At 43.6% G+C, this 22680-nt stretch overlaps 2 protein-coding genes across 4 annotated transcripts in view; one reads left to right on the forward strand and one right to left on the reverse strand.

Moving 5' to 3' along the window:
• Positions 1-22680, forward strand: part of LOC147032543 (centrosomal protein of 83 kDa-like) — a 120910-nt gene that overhangs the window by 73804 nt on the left and 24426 nt on the right. For all 3 annotated transcript variants that reach the window (XM_085870273.1, XM_085870274.1, XM_085870275.1), the window contains 8 exons: positions 4182-4433; positions 7507-7638; positions 12442-12556; positions 14496-14640; positions 17437-17574; positions 17764-17833; positions 18141-18298; positions 19199-19328. In XM_085870273.1, the coding sequence (XP_085726399.1) occupies positions 4182-4433; positions 7507-7638; positions 12442-12556; positions 14496-14640; positions 17437-17574; positions 17764-17833; positions 18141-18298; positions 19199-19328 (1140 nt within the window). The remainder of the gene's footprint in view (positions 1-4181; positions 4434-7506; positions 7639-12441; positions 12557-14495; positions 14641-17436; positions 17575-17763; positions 17834-18140; positions 18299-19198; positions 19329-22680) is intronic.
• The window catches only part of NAA10 (N-alpha-acetyltransferase 10, NatA catalytic subunit), a 164178-nt gene that overhangs the window by 16071 nt on the left and 125427 nt on the right, over positions 1-22680 (reverse strand). The gene's annotated exons all lie outside the window — the stretch shown is intronic.

The following is a 22680-nucleotide window of genomic DNA, read 5'->3' on the forward strand; positions in this document are numbered from 1 at the left end:
ATATTGGATTGAAGAAAATATTAAATAACGTTTTCTCTGGAATTGCTTGATCAATTGCCGTGAAACTTCGCAATTATGGTCTCATAATGATGGGGAATGTATGTTTTAAATTTCAACTTGATCGGACACATGGTCCGGCAGCCATGTGTTTTATTGAAATTTTTTGATCTGGGTTAATTTTTTATTTTTTTTTGGAATAAGGCTCAGTTAATTATGCCTGGATAAGTTTTTTGTGTAGTGGAGGAGCAGCTGCAATGTGAATCCTATCCAGGTTTCTCCTGATGACTTCATCTTTGCTTTTTGCTTGTTTGGGTTCCTTCTGATTACTCCAATGCAGGACTGTACCTATTTGGTCTTCCATTCGATTTGAATTGAATCTGTGTTAATCCCATTCTAAATTGAATTGAATAATTTTTTTAAAACGTCATGGATCAGGGTCAGGTGTCCAATCAAAGTGGAGTTGCATCAAAGTGGTACCTGGTCATCACTGCCAGCAGTTATAAAGTGGCAGTTCTAATCATATCTTTAATTAATCATGTAACACCCCAGCACACAAACACCACACAAAATACACCACACAAAGCAAGTCCTGGTGAGGTTCTGCAATGTGATTGCTCTTTTTCTTGTTTGGTTCTGTTTTTACCTTCTGTCCACAAATTAATTAAATCAAAGGTCAATGCCATTTGATCCATCATGTTTGAGCCTTAGCCATGTCCCAGCATTCTCAATGAATACAGATGATATAAATTGCATATTGTGTTTCTGCAAGATGAAGGCTCAAGGACGTGTGAGATGATAGAGTAAAAAGGCATTAATGAACTGAGAGGAGTAACAATAGTTGGACACGATAAGCAGGAGAATGAACGAACAGTAAACGAGGAAAGAGAAGAGAGGAGGAAACGGTCACCTGTGAGAAAAGTGTTGGTTTAGGTTATAGGTATGGTAAATTGGGGTCGAAAATACTGTGAGTAGGTATGTGGAAGGGTGGTGGGGGTGACCTGAGATAGTGGTGCACTGCCTCCTTTGAGCCCTGGAAGGACGAGTGGGATTTAACTACCTCCAAGAGATGATTCCACAAACGGGAGAAAACAGAAACAAAAGGATAGCAGTGTTTAGTGAGTCTGGATTTTGGGAGATTAAACCAAAGTGGGTTGTTGGAAGAATGCTTGCATCTTGGAGAGTTGTCGGGAACGATTGGAGGGGTGAAAGCAAAGGGAGCGAAAACAGATGATAAGCCACCAACAAATGTGTGATGTGAGAGCAACAGGCCTTATGCTTCAGCCTCAATGCAGGAGAGGCCAATAATGTTGAGAGCTTTAGTTTCTACAGAATCTTGGAGAGATGGATGTGATGCTGTGGGTGCCAGCCGATAAGGGAGAGCAGTACTTCATTTAGTTATGGACAAAGGCCTTATCGGCTTCAAATAAAGTAGTTCTGATTTTTGAAGAATTACTTAGAACGACGGAGGATGCCCAGATTTTGAGGCCAGGTTTGTGATGTAATCAGCTCATGAGAGGTCATGATTGATGATGAGGCTTCGGTGTTCAAAGACTGAACCTCTTCCAGTGACTGACCACTCATGGAAATATATCGCTGGGTTGGTTTGACGATCCTTCTGGAGTAATAGAATGACACTGTGAAATTTGGCAGGTTCCAAAAGACATTAAATGTTTCAGACCAGTTTATCCGAAACAGGAATTTTAACCAGAATATTCTCACATAACGACTTATGCTATGGAAAAGAAAACACATCACAGGATATTCGACATCCCATCCCATGGGTTTTGTTTTCCCATCTGAAAGCACCCATCTTGACAAGGCACCAGAATGTCACTGTTAGTTGCATTGACCCTGTTGTGGAGTTAAGCTCGAGAACAGACCACTTATAAGTGATCACATTACCTAATATCGAGGCACCAAACTCTTTCCTGATCTCTTGTTACATTTAAATCCCAATAACTTGGTTCTCACATATTTCACAAGCTTTAGATTTCATTATAATAAAAGCAAGGAAAAAAGACATAATGTCATAGCCCCATTGTTTTAGTAATTTTGCTGTACGGAGTTAAAGGGCTAGCCCATATATGTAGTTACAACCAAAATGGCCATCAGTCTACCAGTTGGCCATCTTTGATCAGATCGCAAAATCAAGTTAGCTGCAAGTGTATGCCATCATGTACTGTGTTTGTGCCAAGTTTGAACAAATTCGGGCCATGCATGTCTGAGAAATAGTTGGGGATACATTTAACAAAATTGACACCATTCGGCCACCTTGGATCTCATCTTGGGGAAAAAAAAGACTTTTTGTGTAAGCCATCATTCGTTATCTGTGCGCCAAGTTTGAACAACATCGGTAAATGCATGTCCGAGAAATTGTTGAGGACGAATTCGATACCGGTGTTTTTACAACTAAAATGGCCGCCAGTCTACCAGTCGGCAATCTTTGAGCAGATCACAAAATAAAGTGAGGTGCACGTGTATGCCATTGAACAAAATCAGACCATGCGTGTCTGAGAAATGGTTGGGGACACATGTAACGAGAAGGGCACTCGATAGAGCGCATACCACCGCCCTGTAATGCCTGATCCACGAGAACATATCTGGCCCAATACATTTTTGAGATATCGTGCTGTATATCGTTTTTGAGCCCTATCTCTCAATGGTGAAGAATCACTTTTAAAATTCTAGTAATCAGATCCAGATTTGGATTTTCACCTAAATCGAGTCAATTTGTCATGGTCACACACCCAACACGTCCACCAAGTTTCGTCTGAATCAGGCCAAAAACGATGTATAGCACAATATCTCAAAAAGTTGTGGACAATCATTCAATTGGTGAAGAATCATTTAAAAAATTATAGTTGGCGAATCCGGATCTGGATCTTCACCAAAATCTAATCAGTTCGTCCTTCTCACACACCGAACCTGTCCACAAAATTTCATCCAGATCTGTCCACAACTTTTTGAGATATCCTGGACACAAACAAACAAACAGACAGAAAGGGGTGAAAACATAACCTCCTTCACCTTCTGTGGCAGAGGTAACAAAATGGCTGCCAGTCGGCCATCTTGGATCTGATCTTGCAAAAAAAAATGACGTTTATATCTAAGCCATCATTCATTACCATCGGTAAATGCATGTCTGAGAAATGGTTGAGGACATATTCAACATGGGGGGTTTTTTTGTACAACTAAAATAGCCGCCAGTCGGCCATCTTTGCATCGCGAAACAAGTTAATGTGCGTATGTGTACCGTCATGTGTTGTCTTTGTGCCAAGCATGAATAAAATTGGTCCATACCTCTCCCAGATATGGTTGCCATCGCACGCACGCACACGAAAATCGAGACCAACTCCATAAGCCCCCATTTCGAACGAAGTCCAATGGGGGCTAAAAACCTGCGGCATCAACATCTATTGCAGTAAACAATGTTCCGTGACGAGGGAAATTTTGTTGCCATTCTATTGAAACATCTTGCCATCTGCTTTGTTTGTTCATTGTTGTTTTGTCTCGGGGTTGCTTGCATATTAGACAGTGCGTAGTTTTCCATGAATAACAAACCACATTGCATGGCTCGCTCGCTCTTAATTACCTTTGATGCATGGTCTTTGGAACCGCTCAATGGGACCATCGAGAGCGGTTAACTTCACAGGAGGACATTGACTGCATGAACTGAAGTGACTGGATTAAATAAGGGCACATTTGGCTTGTATAAAACATACTTGTGTGTTTGGATGGTGAAGCAAAAACGATGAACTTAAATCGCAAACCTTTCTCGTTTCTACTCTGTAAGTCTGACATCATGCCAACCCATTTGTGTTCATCATTTTTCTTTCAACGTGGAGTGGTGAATGAAGTTAACTGATTTTATGGTATTTTCCATTTGCACAAACATTTTGCCTTCTTTTGCTCTGAACAGCAAAAGATCGTGGTAAATTTTTAGTATTTTATTAACTTGTTTATTTCCTATATGTGGTATATTGAGCACAGTCCTATCTCTGGTTGCTGGGCAATGTATTGTATGATCAAATTGTGGCAGGAGGTCTTTAGCATCTGATTACTCTTTATGACTGGTCGGTCATATCTATTTGGTTACACAACCCACGGTTTTCGCCCGGCATGGATTGATTATTCCTCACACTGCCCCCTTTCTCTAATCCTCTAACTTTTTATTTCCACAGATTACGCAGATAAATGAGGAGTGCCAGGAGCTACGCAGCCGCCTGTCTACAGGAGCAGCGGCACAGGAGAAGCGACGCGCTGATGCCCTGGAGAGCGAGAAAGTCAGACTGGGCCAGAGAATGACAAGCCTTGAGGTGGAACTCGCTGAAATCCGGGCAAGGGCTGACGATGCCAGAAACAGGGCTGAAAGTGAGCGACGAACTTTAGCACAGCAATTGACAGACACGCAGGCTGCATTGAGTATAGCTGAGGTAAGGCCTCTATCAAAGCAGACTTTGCAATGAACCATGATAATGATGATTCCATCTATTGAAAAAATGTGTATGTGTGTATATATATATATATATATATATATATATATATATATATATATATATATATATATATATATATGTATATACACTGTGGGGAAAGTTAAGCCAAGGCTCAACTTGCCTCTCGTCAGTGGCACATCTTACCCCAGAGTTGCCATCTTGAAAAAAAATACTTTACACAACAGCTTAGGCCCACATCTGTGCTTTCTTCATAACCCCATATTATATCAAACTTCAGCACTAACTAACATTAAATGCAGCCAAACGTTTATCTACTCCCATTTAGATCCAGTGTGCATTTCAATTTGGGCTCAGAAAAACTATTTAACATGGCTAAAATTACTTTTTACGATGTAGATAACTTACCATGTGTACGATGGTATCGGCTTCATCACAGGAAAGCTGTAATTCCAAGCTTATTTAATAGATGGCACCACGCTCTTGATGTTGTTTCTGGTTAACTGGGGAAGGCTCAACTTACCCACGAGCTTCACATACCCCAGTCTTCCCTATGAGTGAGTAGTTATTGTGATTCTTTACAAAATTCTGATTAGAAGTTCAAATTGCACGCAAAGCTTTTGCCATGCTTGATGACTTCCTCACCAACTGCTTGGTTCAGTCCTACTTTTGCCATTTTGGATTGGAGCTGTAATTTGAAATCCTCTTTTTTCCCACCTTTGGAATAAACTCCCACACTGTTAAATCCCATTCTTCCCTCCAGGCCTTCAAAACAGCTGTTCACCACCACCTCTTATCGTCCCCCATCCAAATCCTCGATCTTTTCTACCTCCATTAATCCACCCCAAACCCACCTTCTTCAAATGCCCTGCTTTTCTTCTTGAAAGTCCCTGTAATGTCCATCTTGTATACCCCATGTTCCCCACCCCATCCCTCTCCCTTACACAGATCTCCTAATGTCTCTGTTCCCCACAATTTTGTCCTTCCCACTCCCACCCCTCTTGTCTCATACCCCCCCCCTTGCTGTGCGTTTTGTGTTCGCTCTCATACTAGCCTCGACAAGGTATACAAAAAAAGGGAATTCCAAAGGGTCCTTAAATTGGTGGCCATAGTATAGAAATTGGGGGTGGAGTCAGGCCTGTCCATCCAATGGGTGGAACTCGCACGCACGGCTCCTTTTGCTTTACGAATAAATATTTTCACGAAAAAAATAAGTGACCACTATATTCGTTATTGGTGTCTGTCTGTCTGTCTGTCTATATGTCTGTCTCTTTGTCTGTCTGTCTGTCTGTCTGTCCCGAGCATAGCTCCGTGGGTTTTGATCTGATCCTGATAAAATTTTGGTGGGAGGTTTATGTCATGTTCTAGTTGTGTTTTCCTGAGAATAGGCGTGGTGCGCCCATTATGGGTGGAACCACGCCCAAAAAACGTGTTTATAGGGGGTAGCCGATTTCAATTTGCATCTTCTCTTCAGGGGTTTGTCGAATCTGACAGTGGTTTCGGTATTTGGTTAGCCCAATGGCACCTGCATAGCCCCACGGAGCTCGATAATTTTTTTTTATTTTTTTTCATTTTCGTCCCAAGGTCAAGGTCACAAGGTCACAAACTTAGGAAATTTCGAATTTTGACGTAAAAAATTATCTTCTCCGAGGGGTTTGTCGAATCTGGCAGGGTTTTCGGTACTTGGTTAGCCCAATGGCACCTGCATAGCCCCACGGAGCTCGATTTTTTTTTTTTTTCATTTTTGTCCCAAGGTCAAGGTCACAAGGTCACGAACTTAGAAAATTTCGAATTTTGACATAAAAATAATACGACCGCCCAAACTTTGAGAGCTCGGATGACAATATTTTTTATGCATAATCTTGAGGTCATTCCCCACCTAAAGTCTTCAAACCATTTTGCTCTATCTCGAACACCTTGCCCGTGGTGCCCCCTTCAAGTTTGTTTTTACACTGATTTCATCAAAGTATGGATAATCCTAGGAGTGCGAAATGCCATATAGCCTATATGATGTTATATTGTTCCTGGAATGTTCCAGAGGAAGTTTTGCACCAAAGGTCATAATGCTTGACCTTTAAAGTTCACAAAGGTCAAATTTTCAAAGTTGTGGGAATCGAACCGGGTTTTCGACCTTCTTCGACGAACCAACTCCAATAAGCTATAGCACGTATCCTGTTTCCTTGTTTTAATGTCCACAACATTGTTTTGTGACCTTTAAAGATTATGCAAAGGTCAAATTTTGAAAGTTGTTGAACGAAACCGGGTTTTTGACATTTTGTAGCGAATAACCAGTCACCCGTACCACATCATGTTGATCATTTTTATAACTTGGTCAAACATTATCACATTGTCTCATCCTTGACTTCTGAAACAATCTACATCGTCAAATTTCGCTCGTGAACCATTGTCGTCTTCAGACTTGTTATAGTATAGATTTACCCAACACACAAAATAGAATCAGATTCATCCAGTGCTAAAATTCATGTTTCCACTTCAAATACAACTTTTTTTGACTTTTTGAATACTTGTACCAGAAGCTGTGACATCTTAAACTGCACGTTTTAATTATGATGAAAAGGGTGAAATTCAGCACAGGATGAAACTCAACTTCGATTGAAAAGTTTTTTTTCTCATTATTTTGTTACTTGACAACCGATGGGATAGACATTTCAGAGAACGGCTCAATGATGATTTCCATACACAGATGCTATGATTATTGTGATGTCACTGCTATTTTTTGATAATTTGTCCCTGGTGACTGAGATGCAGAAGTTGGAGTTGCATTGGCTCAAGTTATTTACTTAATTTATGGTGAGAAGTGGTGCTGAGTGTCTGCATGACATAACCTGATTTGTTTACTTTTCTTTTTGGCCCATTACCATTCATTTATACATCATTCAAAGGCACTAATAATATTGGAGTTGGAACTTTGACCTCTTGCAGATTTTATCTTTCTTTTCTTCAATTTATTTTGAGATTAAATAGTTGGCCGCACTTTATGTCTGGCTTGAGGTCCGAGTTGCACTATGCTCAGTCATATGCATACCCGCAGTCTGAGGGCCAGATTGCCCGCGAGCACTCTGAGCAAGTGAAGAGGGAAGAAAGCAAATGCCGGGAGCAGAACCTGCAGCTATCCACCAAACTACGCAGTGCTGAGAGAGACATCGGGGCCCAGCTTGCCAAGGTTGGACTTTGCCATCGGTTTTGCCAGACACAGCCATTGCAGTACTTTATTTATATAGATTTTAAAGTTATCATTCTGGTTTGTCAGAGATGCGTTCCTGAAAGATGAGACGAATATCGAAACAATGTAAATCGAAGCAATTTTTCTGATAATAATTAATGGAATTAGGGGAAATGTGTTCCTAACGTCACCGCTTCACCTATTATATTTCACTTTTTACCTGTGATGTTACCCTTTTTTTGGTTAATGACAGTTATATTCAAATACACATATAAATAAAATAAGAAACATTTACCTGACATATTTATACAAAAATAAAGAACGTGTTTTAGATTCTGAATTCTGCTTGCCTTCAGTCTCTCTACCGGCAGCAGTTGAACAAGCCACAACTCGCAATAAACGTCAGCATTTTTAGAGATGGTACTCACCATAGCTGGAGGCAAACTTAATAACCCTTAATAACTTAATAAGTCCCCATTCTGCACCATCTCAATGCCTCCTCCCCCCTCCCCCCCCACAAATGTCTAACTGTGTGGACCTCAAACATCCGATGTCTCCAATCTTACATGACAGATCGCTCAATTCAAGCCACTGCCGATAAATCAGACATCTGTTTTCCAGAACTTTTTCTCCCACTGGACGTCCCTGACTCCTTTGTGTCTCATCCTGGTTATTATTGTCTCCTCAGATTTGATGGGTCTGAACCATGCTCCAATAGTGGAGTTGCACTTTACATCAAAAGCTTAATTTCTCACTGCCCCTGTACTGATCTCATAGCTCTCAACCCACAGAAGTACCTCTGGCTGCAACTTCCCCTCAGCTCCCACCTCTTGTTCATTTGTGTATTGTGTCATCCTCCTAACAGTGACAGCTCGATCTACATCTCTCTCTCTCTCTCTCTCTCTCTCTCTCTCTCTCTCTCTCTCTCTCTCTCTATCTCTATCTCTATCTCTATCTCTATCTCTATCTCTATCTCTATCTCTATCTCTATCTCTATCTCTATCTCTATCTCTATCTCTATCTCTATCTCTATCTCTATCTCTATCTCTATCTCTATCTCTATCTCTATCTCTATCTCTATCTCTATCTCTATCTCTATCTCTATCTCTATCTCTATCTCTATCTCTCTCAACCAACATGGACAACATTTTAACCACTCATCCCAACTCTCTCTTCCTCATATGTGGTGATTTCAATTGTCTCCATGCAAATTGACCGGGTGTTAGTACTTGTACCTCTCCCACCAGCCATGGCATTTCAGCAAAGGATTCCTGTGACTCGGACTGACTCGATCTGTAAACTTTCCAACCCAGATTAACCCCAATGGCAAATCTTCCCTTCTGGACTTGATGATTCACTTTCACGAAAATGTCTCTTCCTCTTCCTCTGTTCCAATTGGTTCATCTGATTATATGCTTGTGAAAGTCAACATTTCTCTATCTTTTCTCAGAGAGCTGCCTCAACACCGGTGAGTCTGACATTTCACCAAAGCAGATTGGCAGGGACTGCAAGAAGCCATCTCTCTTCAGTACTTGTCTCCACTAACTCACTAATATCCACTATACACTGCCACTGATGTTAACTCAGCCGAGGAATTTTTCTACATAAACCTGCTCTCTCTCACGCACATATTCATCCCATCTCATCTTCAATTATCCTCCTCTTCTTCCCACCCATGGCACACTGAATCCTGTGGTGAGGCAGTTGCTCTGAAACAACTTGCCTTCTCTTCCTGGAAGGCGAATTCAACCGAAGGCAATCTCAGTGCATTCCAAAAAAATCTGCAAGTGTCTACTCTGAGGAGAGCCAGAAAACTACATCTGTCCAACCACAAGAATAAACTTTCAAACATGGCTCCCTCATATAATACCCAGTGGTACCTTGTTAAGTCTATCTTTGGTGTATGCTCCCCCTCCAACCCTCCCCTCTCTTTAGATGGCACCACAGCCGACTCTGCTCGTGAGAAGGCCGAATGCCTCAATTCTGTGTTTGCTTCCATGTCTTGTGTCCCCAACCCCTCACTCTCGGTTCCCAACCTTTCCTGTCATATCCAACTGCTCCTGGACTCTGTCTATTGCATCTGAGAAGGTTTTTTTCAACCCTCGACTCTGACTCTGCTACTGGACTGGACGGCATCAGCTCATGTGTCCTAAAAACATGCTCTGCTGCTCTTGCACATCCTCTCTCTGCCCTTTTCACCCTGCCATTTGCATTTGGTCATCTTTCGTCTGCTTGGAAATCCGCCAACTTCACTGCACTATATAAAAAAGGTGCAACGCTGATCCCCTGAACAACAGACATATCAGCTTACTTCCAATCATCAGCAAGGTCATGGAATCCATCATCGTAGTTGATATGAAAGCTTTCCTTTTCTCCACCAACCTCGTCTCAGATCACTCAGACCAAGTCACTCTACCTTGGACATACTGCCTCTACTCACCCACTAATGGATGGAGGCCATCAATGTCAGCCATAATATCAGGGCCGTCTCTCTGAACATATCTTGTGCTTTTGATATAGTCTGGCATCTTGACTTACCCTCCAAACTCTCTGCCTATGGCATCCAAGGCCAACCCCACACATGGCATACTGACTTCCTCTACTCTAGTAGCCAACATGTGACACTCAATGGAATCTTTTCATCTCCTCACCCTGTCGAGACTGGACTGCCCCAAGGCAGTGTTCTGGGCCTAGTCTTATTCCTGTTCTTCATCAATGATCTCTCTGACTCTGAAAAATCCTCCATCTATTTGCTGATGACTCCACCCTCTGCAGTGACATCCCTCATTCTTCAGGCAGGCAAGCTGCAGCTGCTTCCCTCTCTTCAGAAGTTGAAAAAAAAAATCACAAACTGGTCAAACACTTGGAATATATCTTTCATTCCTGACAAATCTCACACTCTTACAACCTCTCCCTAAAAGGACTGTCTGGCAAACCCGACTTTCCAAGCAATCCTCTTGAGGAGGTTCAGTCATTCAAACTCCTGGATCTCACTATTAGCCATGATCTTTCTTGGGCAAACTACATTTCAAGGTTGCCCTCCAAAGCCAGCCGTCAACTGGGCATCCTCCATCGTACAAAGTCCTTTCTTGGCACACCTGAACTCCTATCCACCTACAAGGTACAAGGCCTTCATCCACAGCTTGATGAAGTACTGCTCTCCCCTCGGGGCTGTCCCCTCCACCTCACATCTTGCTCAGAGTGATGCCGTGGAAACCAAGGCCTCCAAGATTATTGGAATCTCCTGCAATGAAGCTGAGTCAATGGGTCTAACACTTTGCCATCACAGACAGGTCAGTGGTCTATGTCTTATACCGCCTCCTTTCTGATCTTGCACCCTCTGCTCTTTACGTTCCCCCCCCCACTCTCCCCCTCCCCCCAGGTTTCTGCAGGGCTCACATAGTCCACCATCAACCACTTTCTGGTGAAACTACCCAAATCCCAGGATCACTGCTCAACTCCACTCATTTGTTCCTCTTTTTTTCTCACCTGGGGAAACAACTTCCACATATGTTTCAATCTCATTCTACCCTCCAGGTCTTCAAGACAGCTGTTCAACACCATCTCAGAGAGTCCCCAATGCAAAACCATGATCTTTTCTACCTTCATTAACCCCACCTCAATCCCTCCTTCCAAATTTCCAGTTTTCGTTCCACTCCATGCTTCCTCTCCTGTTCCCCATTCCTCCCCACAACCTTTGTTCGTCCAATTCGCCCTCAATCTTGGCTTTCAACTCTGCTGTCGGTGTTTTCCTCCTCTCTCTAACGCTCCTTTTGCGTACGTCTCTGCTCTTCTTTTTGCGTGTTTTGCAACCTACTTTTGTCTGTTACATCCTGATCCATTTAGTGTACTTGCTCTTCCATGAGCCTCGACGATGTATACAAAAAAAAAGAAACCCGGCAACGTGAACGGCACATTCACCAGCATTATTTCTACAAATAACATCTAATTTCACTTCTAAGGTAACAATTTCACAATGACTCTCAGCCACTCTACAGGAAAGTTCATTTCTCTATGTGCGATGCAAAGTAGTTCATGTGCAAGATAGGTGGAGGCAAATGCTGTGGCGACGGATACGAGAAAGGACATATGCTGTTAGCAACATAGGTGTGGGTTGAGGTGACGCAAATCACGTTGTGGTGTGAATAAAGTGATGACGCATTTGTGAAATGATACAAAAGTGGGAGACTTAAATGGGGGTCGAAAACTTTAAATACCACTGAATTTGATGCAGCACAACGTGTCGGGAAGGAGCGTCATGTGGCAGCCAGGATTTTTCTGATAATAATCTGATAATAACATGTTTATTTTGCCATGTTGTCACGCACTGTCCCTCCAGAGATTCCAGGTTACAAACTTGTTTTCACAACTGGGTTATGTGACTCGAGGGTTTTCCTGAAGATTTTATTTTTCTTAGCTTGTATAAATGTGAAAGAAGCACGTCGTCTTCATCATTTTACGTTGCAGTGTTAGGCTGTAGCTGCCAATTTCGTCTGGCACCACGATAGAAGGCAGGGTGTATTGGGTTGGAAAATATGTTCTTGTCTATTGGACAATCTCATCCTGCTCTGTCCACTTGCACACTCAAAACAGCCGCATGCCACTCACTTTCTTTCCGATTCAACCGGGGCATGGCTGCCTCATGCGGCTGTCAGATGTGACATCCACTGGCTTTCACTTGCATTGCTTTCACCTGGTTTTACACTTAATAGTCCTGGATGTTGAATTGTGTTTTTGCAAGTAACCATCTGATGATTAGGCAAGTGCGTGCGTGCGTGTTTTCATACATCCATGCATATTCAGATGGAAGAACTGAAACATGTCCATAGGAGGGAGGTGACAAGCATTCGCCTCGAGGCTGCACAGTGTCGCACTCAACTCGAGCAGGAGAAGGATGACGTTCAAGATCAGCTTGAAGGTCTCTAGAAACCCTGCACTGGGTCCTTTTGGTCTTTCCATTGTTTCAATAACCATCTTGCACTGATACATTTTCTGCTGTGACAAAAAAGTGATATGTTTGGCCTTTGTAAAATTTTAATTGTATTCTCTTGTAAAATCAACAATATCTTTGAAAAATGTATTTTTTCTCTCTCTCTGTCTCTGTCTCTGTCTCTGTCTCTGTCTCTGTCTCTGTCTCTGTCTCTGTCTCTGTCTCTGTCTCTGTCTCTGTCTCTGTCTCTGTCTCTGTCTCTGTCTCTGTCTCTCTCTCTCTGTCTCTGTCTCTGTCTCTGTCTCTGTCTCTGTCTCTGTCTCTGTCTCTCTCTCATCCAACTGTTGCTCTTGTATGCCCTTCTGTCATTTCATACCCTCCTTCACCTTGCTCTTCAATGAGCCTCAATCTTGTGGGGGGGGGAAAAAAAATTGGCTACACTGAATTTGCACCATAATGGGAACATTATTAAATAACAGAATACTAATTCTGTTCCGACTAGAAATTGTGCACGTTTTTCCAACCGTCATAGGCTTGCTACTTCTGCATGAGTGTGACTTTCCTTGCTGTCATCACAATTTGAAAACTATTCTTTCTTTAAAAGTGAAAGCCTTAAAATAATAAATAACAAAGATCATAACTTCGAGCTGGCAGGATAGCTGAGAGGAACGCACACTCGACTCTGAGCTGCTGAGCATGTGTTCGAATCTCGCCCAGCTATAAATTATCTTGGTGTTTCAATGTGTTTGCCATCCCTCATATTAACGGGAAGCTGGCCGTCTTGTCTCCCAGCATTTGTTGGTGGACGTCAGATCCCACGGTGCCATTCGTGAAGAGTGGGTGAGTTATCACCACCACGATAAACAAATTTCAAGTTCCTGCTTTGAACTACAGGGGGCACTGAATCCTTGGCACAGCTGCACCCCAGCAAATGATGTCACCCACAGCCACGTGCTGCTTTCAAAAGAAGAACCACAACTTCCATGCACAGTATGTCATTACATGAAATGCCTGTTTTGAATCCGATGGAACCCTCATCTTTACGTTCCCAGTGCTTTTCTATCATTTGTGTATACAGTACTTGGCTTTTACTTTTTGGATACATGATCAAGGCTCGTGGAAGAGCGAGTACACCGAATGGATCAAGACGTAACAGGACAAAAGGAACGAGAGAGAGAGAGAGAGACAGACAGACAGACAGACAGACAGACAGACAGACAGACAGACAGACAGAGGAGTTGAAGGACAAGGTAGAGGGAGACTTGGACAAACAATGGGTGTGGGTAAGAATGCATGGGGTGAACAGGGTGGTGAAAGGAGGAAACACTCAGGAAGGAAAAACTGGAACTTTGGAATGAGGAGGGCTGGGGTTAACGAGGGTAGAAGAGGTCATGGTTTTGGATTGTGGATGATCTGCGATGGTGGTGAACAGCTGTCTTGAAGATTTGGAGGTAGGAATGGGATTGTTCCTTTTTGGTGTGACTTTGGGCAACCTTTTAAATAATGTACATCACGCGTTTCTCAATTGAAGCAACCTCGAGAAGTGCACCGAGAAGTTATTTCCAAGGTCAATGGCTGTATGTGTGTCTTTAAAAATAAAAATAAAAACTCAAGTCCTGCTCGTCGTGTCTGCTGTCTGTCTGCATGTTTGTGCACAATTTGTGTGCGACAGCTCTTCCATGAGCCCAAGACCCTGTGGAAAAGAAATAGAATAAAAGGGCTTAATTGCTTAAGCTTGGAATAAATCCTTTTGTTTTGCCATTGAGAACTTAATTTCATAAATGGCGCTTTCCGAGGCTTATTGATATGAACTTGTTAAATACTCTATGACCATCGCACACTGCCCCCTTTTGAGTGGTGGTCCATGGCACTGTGGATACCCCTCTGCTTTACTCTCGGTTTGACTCATTTGGTGATTCCTTGCCAGCGTTGCGAACAGAGCTGCACTGTGAGAAGGAGGAGCAAGCTAAGTTGGAGAAACGACTTGTGGCGGCATCCAAGGATGCAACTCAGCGTGAGAATTCCGCCCAGCAGCAAGAGAGTGCTCGTTACACCGCACTGCTACGGCAAAAGTAATGGAATACATGGCACTCAACACATGCAAACTGTTCGACTATGATTCAAATCACAAGGTTGTGATGAAAGTTATTTGATATTGTCAGCTGTTGCAAGTCACCTCCCAAAAGTTAAAGGTGTCTCAAGGTGAGAAGCCAGCAGGTGCCTGTTGTGAGCTCTGTGTAAATAGCCTGTTCTGCCTATTGCCATCTCTGATCATGAGTGTCTCAAAATTGGAAATGGCCTTTTGCTGGGAAAACTTTTCTCTTATTACAGTGCGGCGACATCACGCTGTTATATAATTGGCTATTCCGTCCTGTGTCTTCTGTCACGTTTTCTGTCACACTTATGGCCATGGCCGCGTACATCCCTTTGATCTGAGGGCTATAAATAGAAATTTGTCCAAGGTCACAACTCTTCCCATCATGCATGCTAATTCACCGTGTCTACATTTAAATTTTATAACTGCAAAATTGTTTCATCACTCTTAACCTAGACTTTTACTGCCCCCAGCCACGCGATATCGAAGTATTCGCTTCTTGTTTTATTTGTAACTTTGGAGCGGTACGGTGGATCCCGCATGTTGAAAGCAGCCCCTGATTTTTATGCCTCTGCTGACATGGTCGCCGGAGGCATTATGTTTTCGGGTTGTCTGTCCGTACATACATATGTACGTCCGTCCATTCTAATTTTCTCTAATTTTTTTTTCTGCAACTGCTTATCCGATTGACACAATTTTCACCATAGGTGCTACTCATGTGGAATGTTTTAATGATAATTATGATGTCATAGGTCATGTGATGTGGCAGCCATGTTGTTAAAAAGGAAAAGCTTTGGACCTCCATCTCCAAAATCGCTCCTTGGAAAAAATTGAAACTTTGCACATGGCAAGTACTCCCTATGGGAAACTAGTGTGATTTTTTTTTGATGATGTCACAGGTAGCTTTGTTATGATGTCATAATTGCATACGTCAAACGCTTTATCCGATCAGTATGAAAATTTTTGAGGGTCATCTCGGGCTAAATTGTATGGGAGAAAAAAAACACTTGATGACGTCATCGGTCACCTGGTTTGGCAGCCTTCTTTCTTTTTTTTCCATAAAAACCTTCAAAAATCTTCTCTAGAACGGCTGGACAAATCAAGAGGAAACTTCATACACATGTTCCCCAAGTCTTGAGGATACCAGGGTGTTCACGAATAATTCATAGGTCACATGGTCTGGCAACCATTATTGGATTGAACGAAAATCTTTTAAAATATACATTTCTCTCGAACCGCTTCATCAATTGACGTGAAACTGCACAATTATGATCTCGTGGTCATGAGGAATATATGTTTTCAATTTCAACCGGATCAGATGCATGGTCTAGCAACCAGAATTATTTAACATTTTGAATGTGGGTTGAGGGATTTCAATCAAACTTGATGCAGGTATGTATAACGATGTAATAATGTGGTTGGAGGCATATCTGTTGACGTCGAAGAGTGCCCTTCTAATTATTGAATGATAATGGTACATGAAGTCTGACTGCAAATAAGAATTGTTACAATACCATGGTTTTTATTTTGACAGGTACACTCTCATCACAATATGATTTAGACTTAGTAACGGTAGAAATTTCTCCTTATACATACTGATGATATGTACCATACTCTTTCGTGATATACCATACTCTTTCCAGAATGTTTGTTCAGATAAAGTAGTTTCTTGGCAAGGGTTATGCTGGGGTGGTTTGCCATTGCCATCCTTGCAGTTGTTAGGGCAGGAATTTGTAATTTGGCCATTGTGCCGGAAGTAGGTCACCCACTGTTCACGAAGGATACCGTCAGGATTTTAACATCTACCAACTAATGCCGGCTGACGGAACACCCGTTTAACTTCCATCTGAGAGATGGCACACCCATTGATGCTTCACCCTACCTGCAAAAAACCGGGATGGCAGTTTATATCTGCAGTGATTCAAACCCAGGCTCGATAGCTGAAAAGTGAGTGCACATATCTGTCGGCTATATACAAGGTTTGCTAATACAAGGTTTATTACCCTCGCCAAAGGAGAGGGGATTGCATTTGGGTCCGTTTGTTTGTTTGTTCATGCAGAACTTTTGGGTTTTTGTCTGCAACCGCTTGTCGGATTGAGACGAAATTTTCGCCATTGGTGCGACTACTCATGTAGAATGTTTTAATGATAATTATGACGTCATGGGTTACGTGCTGTGGCAGCCATATTGGAAAACGGAAGAACTTTGGACCTCGATCTCTGAAACCGCACCAAGGAAAACATTTATACTTGGCACATAGCAAGTACTCCTCATGGAGAATGAGTTTGATTTTTTATGACATCATAGGTGCCCTCGTTTTAACATCATTATTGCATATGTAGAACGCCACATCCGATCAGTATGAAAAATATTGAGGGTCATCTAGGCATAAAATGGTCCACAAAAAAACATCATTAAATCATCGGTCGTGTGATTCGGCAGCCATATTGTTTTTTTTTTTTTAAACCTTCAAAAATCTTCTTCTCTGAAATTGCTGAACAAATCGAGGCAAAGTTTTACACGTATGACCGTCTGTCCATTTTACAAAGCAAAGCTTTACACAGGAACAAAGGGGTCACACACATATATCATCGGTGGGGCAGCCATATTGGATTTACCCTAAAACCCATAAAATACACCACTCAAAAGAAGTCCTGGCGAGGGTCTACAATCTCTGATTGCAATTTTTTCTTGTTTACTGGAGTGGTGCCTCTGTTTATCATGCCTTATATAGTTGTACATAGACTGATCTGGTTTTCAATCAAATCTGCAGACTCGAGCTGGAGATGCTGCAGAGCCAGGCTGAAGATCGTGAGGCATCTTTCTTGACTGAGCGTTCTCGTTGGGAGGAAGAACGTACTGCGTGTCAAGCGGCAAAGGAGATGATAACTCGAGAAGTTCTTGCTCTGCGGTAAGTTATCCTATGATGTGAGAAAAAGCTTCTTCTGTTCTGTCAACTGTTGACCACACTTTCATCCCAACCAAGTGTGCGTGTCACTGCTAGTTTTGTCAAAAAAAATACTCTGCATGGTTGCCGTTGCAGGTCGCAGTTACACTATGCATCCTCATACGTTTGTGAATGATCACGTGGTTGTTACAGGAATGAATTGCAGCAAGTGAGATCAGAGCTGCAAAAGTGTGACAAGACAGAGGTGGAGTCCTTAAATAAGGTACTGGACTTTGCAAAAATAACAACGCAGTGTTCATCCATGTTGATTTCCTATAAAGGAGTTAAAAAAACCAACTCGTTAAATGGGAAGATCCCTGACAGTTAATTGTAAAATGCAAAAAGGGAAATGTAGCAGCCGAAGGCAAAAAAAAAGAGATACAAATGCCAAGAACAAGTTGGGAGATGAGGTAACATGCTTTGTTGTTGTGTTAGGGATATTCACTTGATGCTTGGTTTTCCGGTTTAAGCCTCGGATGTTGTGTTTGCATTGCATCCATTCTGCTGAAAGCTGCCGCTCATGTGTGCAGAATTTGGAGGCAGTGAAGGAGGACCTACGGAAGCTTTCTGCGTCCGAGCACGGACTAAGCCAGGAAAACGGGCGGCTCCAAGAGGCTGCGAGGCACAAGGATAATGATATTAAGCACCTTAGCGCCATGCTTGAACGAGCACAGACTGAGGCTGAAAGGTGAGGACCAGGTATTTTATGTGGACTAAACTGTCACCAAGCAGGCCAGGCTTTCAAAGCTATGACACCATGCAGGCCTTCAGACACCGTGTAACAAGTTAGACATCATGTAACCAGATCAACCTTGGTGGTCACTGGTCATGGAATTAAATTGTTTGAAAATTATATGCTCAGGATTTTCTTTCAACTATTTCTCCTACTGATTACTTGAAGCGCTTATTAAATTCCAGCTTCAGGATTCTACCACTTGACCAATTGCACTTTAACTGCTTGTAATCCCCCTCCCATCCCCCATTCTTCTTCTTCTTTCATATGCAGCACATGGCTGTGGTTGGCATCACTGGTTGAGGGCACAGCTGAGCTACTGATGCAATGCCCTCTGGAGGTTAGAACAGAACTTGGAATTTGTCCAGTGTGCTGGCAATAGCTTGCCTATTCTTGTCAAAGGACACCATCACATGTTTAATGGCCAGCAACTCAACTAATGCTGGCAGACAGTTTAACTTCCATCCGAGGGACGGCACATGCATTAATGCCTCACCCGACCTGTGAGACACCAGGATGACAGGTTATAGCTGGGTCAGGATTCAAACCCATGCTTGACAGCTCAGAGATGAGTGGGCATACCTCTGAGTTATCCTGCCAGCCCCACCCTGATCCCTCACACAATATACAATATATCTGGTTTTTTTAATCATTTTCATGACATGAATTTCCTCAAAACAGCAAGGGCAGAATGATTGAGCCACCCTTCTGACTCTGTGGAAGACCAAAAAAAACCAAAACCCCAAACAAAACTCAGTGTGAAATTAACTTGTGTAATGGCAATGACGATGCAATGGAATTGGGCCAAAAATTGTATTTTTATATTTAATTTGAATGTGGTACTGGTTCTCCTAGGCTGATGCAAATACATCAAGTGGAGTGGCTTGAAGAGAAGCACCACCTGATTGATAGGAATACTCAGTTGGACAAGCAACTTGCTGAGGCAAAGAACAAGATCAAGCGTGCTGCTGCCGCCCAGAACAAGGTTTGCCAAGTATCGTGTTTTTTGGATGGATGTCGATTTACCATGGAAGTTTCTTCCACTTTGATTGTAGTGCTTGCTTGAGTGTTTAAGCCACTTGCCGAGCGCCCTCCAGTCGAAAGTGGGACATTGCGTGTCCCGATCGGGATGTACAGTCGGCAGTTGCTATACATGGAAGAGGTACATATTGTTACGGCTGTGGAAATTCGCAGAACACCATAAAGGTCCTTAGTTCAGTTAGATCGATAAGTGTGTTCAGTTATATTTCCCCACCGTTGTTTAATGGGGATTATTCATGTGACAGGGCTGTGATCTTTGAGATAGCCGTTTTTCTTTACGATCGTTATTTTGGACCAACCACCAACATCACTCTCATCAACCACAACCACACCTTCCTCTCAACAACCACGCCATCCTCACCACTCCGCCAGCAACCGTCAACATCTCCACACCACAAACATCGCCTCACCTTCGTCCCCAAACGCCGCCATCTTTGTGTCAGCCATGGCGAGTTCCCAGCGAACAGCATCGCTGCAGGCACACGTGGGGGTTCGCTCATCGAGCAAGTCTGGTGATTTCTACCACGTCCGCTCTGTGGAGGCTTCACCTCAGAAAACGGATCACAGGAGAGAAAGGGATAGGGCCTGTGGGGGTCCAAGGGTGATGATTTCAAACACGTCGGCTCGCTCTCGAAGAATCGGATCCAGAGGGTCGGTGATTTCCGCGATGTCCGCTTTCCGCGCAGAGGTCAGAGGTCAGAGGTGAGATGGCGGAGATCAGATCTCGTCTCATCAGCCCTATAAAAGGCCGCGCAGAGCGCCAGTTCAACGAGTCAAGTCGGGTCTGGAGGCGAGTCTGGAGAGGTCAAGGAGCTGCGCGGAAGTCTGGAGCCTGGCGTTTGGAGCCTTCAGTCGGTGGAGAGATTCGGACACCAGGAGGAGACGCGAGCTGGGAGCGCAGCCCCGCCTGCTGTGCCGCGCAGACCTGCGCACTGGTGTACGAGCCGGAAAGAACTCGCTAACCAGCTCCGAACGGTCCGAGGTGATTGGGCTTCGGGACAGTCCGAGCAGCGCAAGGGACGGACGGGCTCTTAAAGAGAGCATCAACTCAAAAAGAGCGAAGGCCCGTTCGTTCCTCTTAGGCGTTGCCGGCCGGGGCCCATACCACCAGGCCTGAGCCGGACCGCGGTTATGCTCGCTGCCATGGGGAAGGAGCGTCGTGGGTCGCCCAGCGAGGAAGGTAACCTGCGCAGCCTCGCGGAGCCTCTGCGGTCTACACAGCTCCACATTATAAAGGCCCACGGGCCCAGTCTGACTCCCCTGTCTATGGGGGTGGTCTTTTTCCTGGGGTTTTGCTTTCGAATGCATGTTGTGGCACCGTGTCTTGTAAGTAAAAACTTGTTAAGTGACTGTATATAATTGCTCAAAGACGGTTGTAGTGCTTCGCCTTGCCCATGTCTTTGTCCCCGTCGCGCAGTCTTCATAAAACAACTGCATGCGTGTTTTGCTTTTGTTGACTGTATAAGTGTTTTTCATTGCTTTCTGGTATATGTGTGTAGAAATAATAAATGTGCTTGTGTGAATGTTACCCGTTCGTCACGTCATTTTTCCCCCATTGAAATGCCATCTTGTATTGCGGAATATTACTTTGTTTTTAAATAACCGTTAAATAGAATCGGGTCCGGCGAGGTCTGGCGATAATACCCGCTCGGTTATCCCAGAACGGAACGGACCGCTGAAGCGGTTCGTGTCCAAGCAGGCCTTCGCCGAGGTACTGTCCCTCGGTAGGTTACCCGCGCGGGTACTTAGGTATATCGATATTCGGCGATTTGACCCTATTTCGCGTGGGTAGAATGCGGACTGGGCAGTGGTGGGATTAAAAACCCACCTGTGACTGGTTTCTGGCGTTGTTCCAGAAAGTCACGACTGAATTGTCCGTTCGGTGGGCGAGTGGCCGTTATTAGTTAACGCGGTCACTCGCACGCCAGGCGGGTGTAAATTCGTAACACTGGTGTCCTGGAGTGAGATTCGAATCCACCCCGCCTCCAACTAAATTAACGGGATTCGGACCAAGGGTGAGTGGAGCGACCCTCGATTCCCATCAAATTGCGAGTGGTAAAAATTATTTCCGAGAAGCAAGATGGTGTTTCAAGGCGAACAGGTGCAGGGTGGATTAGAAATGTGTTTGAATGTAGGATCCATGGCCTGGGATGGTTCTTTTTATGAACCCACCACTAATTTTAATCAGTGGGGGAGCTCACCCTCATATACTGAGCATAAACTTTGCCGACAAACGAACTCGAAGTCACACAATAGCGGCACAATCGCATCAAAGCGCAACACGGAGCGAGCTGCTATAAATAGCACAACAAACGGCACGACACGAGGCGTGGGCTCCCAGCTACCGATTCAGACCACGTGGTCGCGGAAGGCACCATGGCAGGCGTGGCAGGATGCCGGAGCATGCATTGACGGGCTTCGGAGACAAGTGTCGAAGTCCTTGCAGCGGTGGAGGAATGGTGACAACTGAATAGGGGAATTGCATTCGTTTTCCTTTGAATTGGACGAGACACGGCGGCGCGTAGACGAGGTTCAGGAGGATTGGGTGCATAAGGAGTCACAACAATTAGCCGATGCGCAGGAACTAATTCGGGAGCTGGAGAAGCACTTGGCCAACACAGGCGAGGTAATAGCTGGAGGAGAGATGAGAGTAGAGCGGCTTACCCTTGTGATGGAACAGGAAAGCGAAGTGAATAAGAGAATGAACGAAAGAATGGAGGAAGCATGCAAATTGAGGGAAGAATGGAAAAAAGCTGGGAAAAGGAAAGAAGTGAACACTATTTGGAATTGGAACATCTGAAGGAAGAGGTAAGAACAGGCAATCAGGAAAGAGAAAGCCAAGAACGGAAGATAAAAAAGAGGAGAGGAACATCTGGAGGAAAGGATGGAAGAATTTCTGGAAAAGTCAAAAGAGTTCGAAGAACTGCAGGAAGAAATGAGGGAGGAAGGAGAAAGGAAAACAAAGCTTGAAAAGGAAAAACGCAAACAAGATTGGGAATTGGAACTACTGAAGCGAGAGGTAAGGGCAGGCCAGATAAAAAGAGAAACCCTGGAAGGGAAGATAAAAATAGGAAAGGAATGGCAGGAAAAACTAAAGGAATACAGTAAGAAAAGGGACGAATTGAGGGAGGAAGCATGCAAAGAAGGTGAGGAGGCGAGAAGGGAATTATGGAAAAAAACTTCTGAGTTACAGAAACACCAAAACAAAGAAAGAGTACTGAAAGAAACTATGAGATTAAAGAATGAGGAACAAGAGAGACAGTGGAATAAGAAACAAAAGGAACATGAATTGGAAA

This window comes from Eptatretus burgeri, chromosome 2 (genome assembly GCF_056783735.1).
Source record: "Eptatretus burgeri isolate ZD-2024b chromosome 2, Ebu_testis_v1, whole genome shotgun sequence".
Lineage (NCBI taxonomy): Eukaryota > Metazoa > Chordata > Myxini > Myxiniformes > Myxinidae > Eptatretus > Eptatretus burgeri.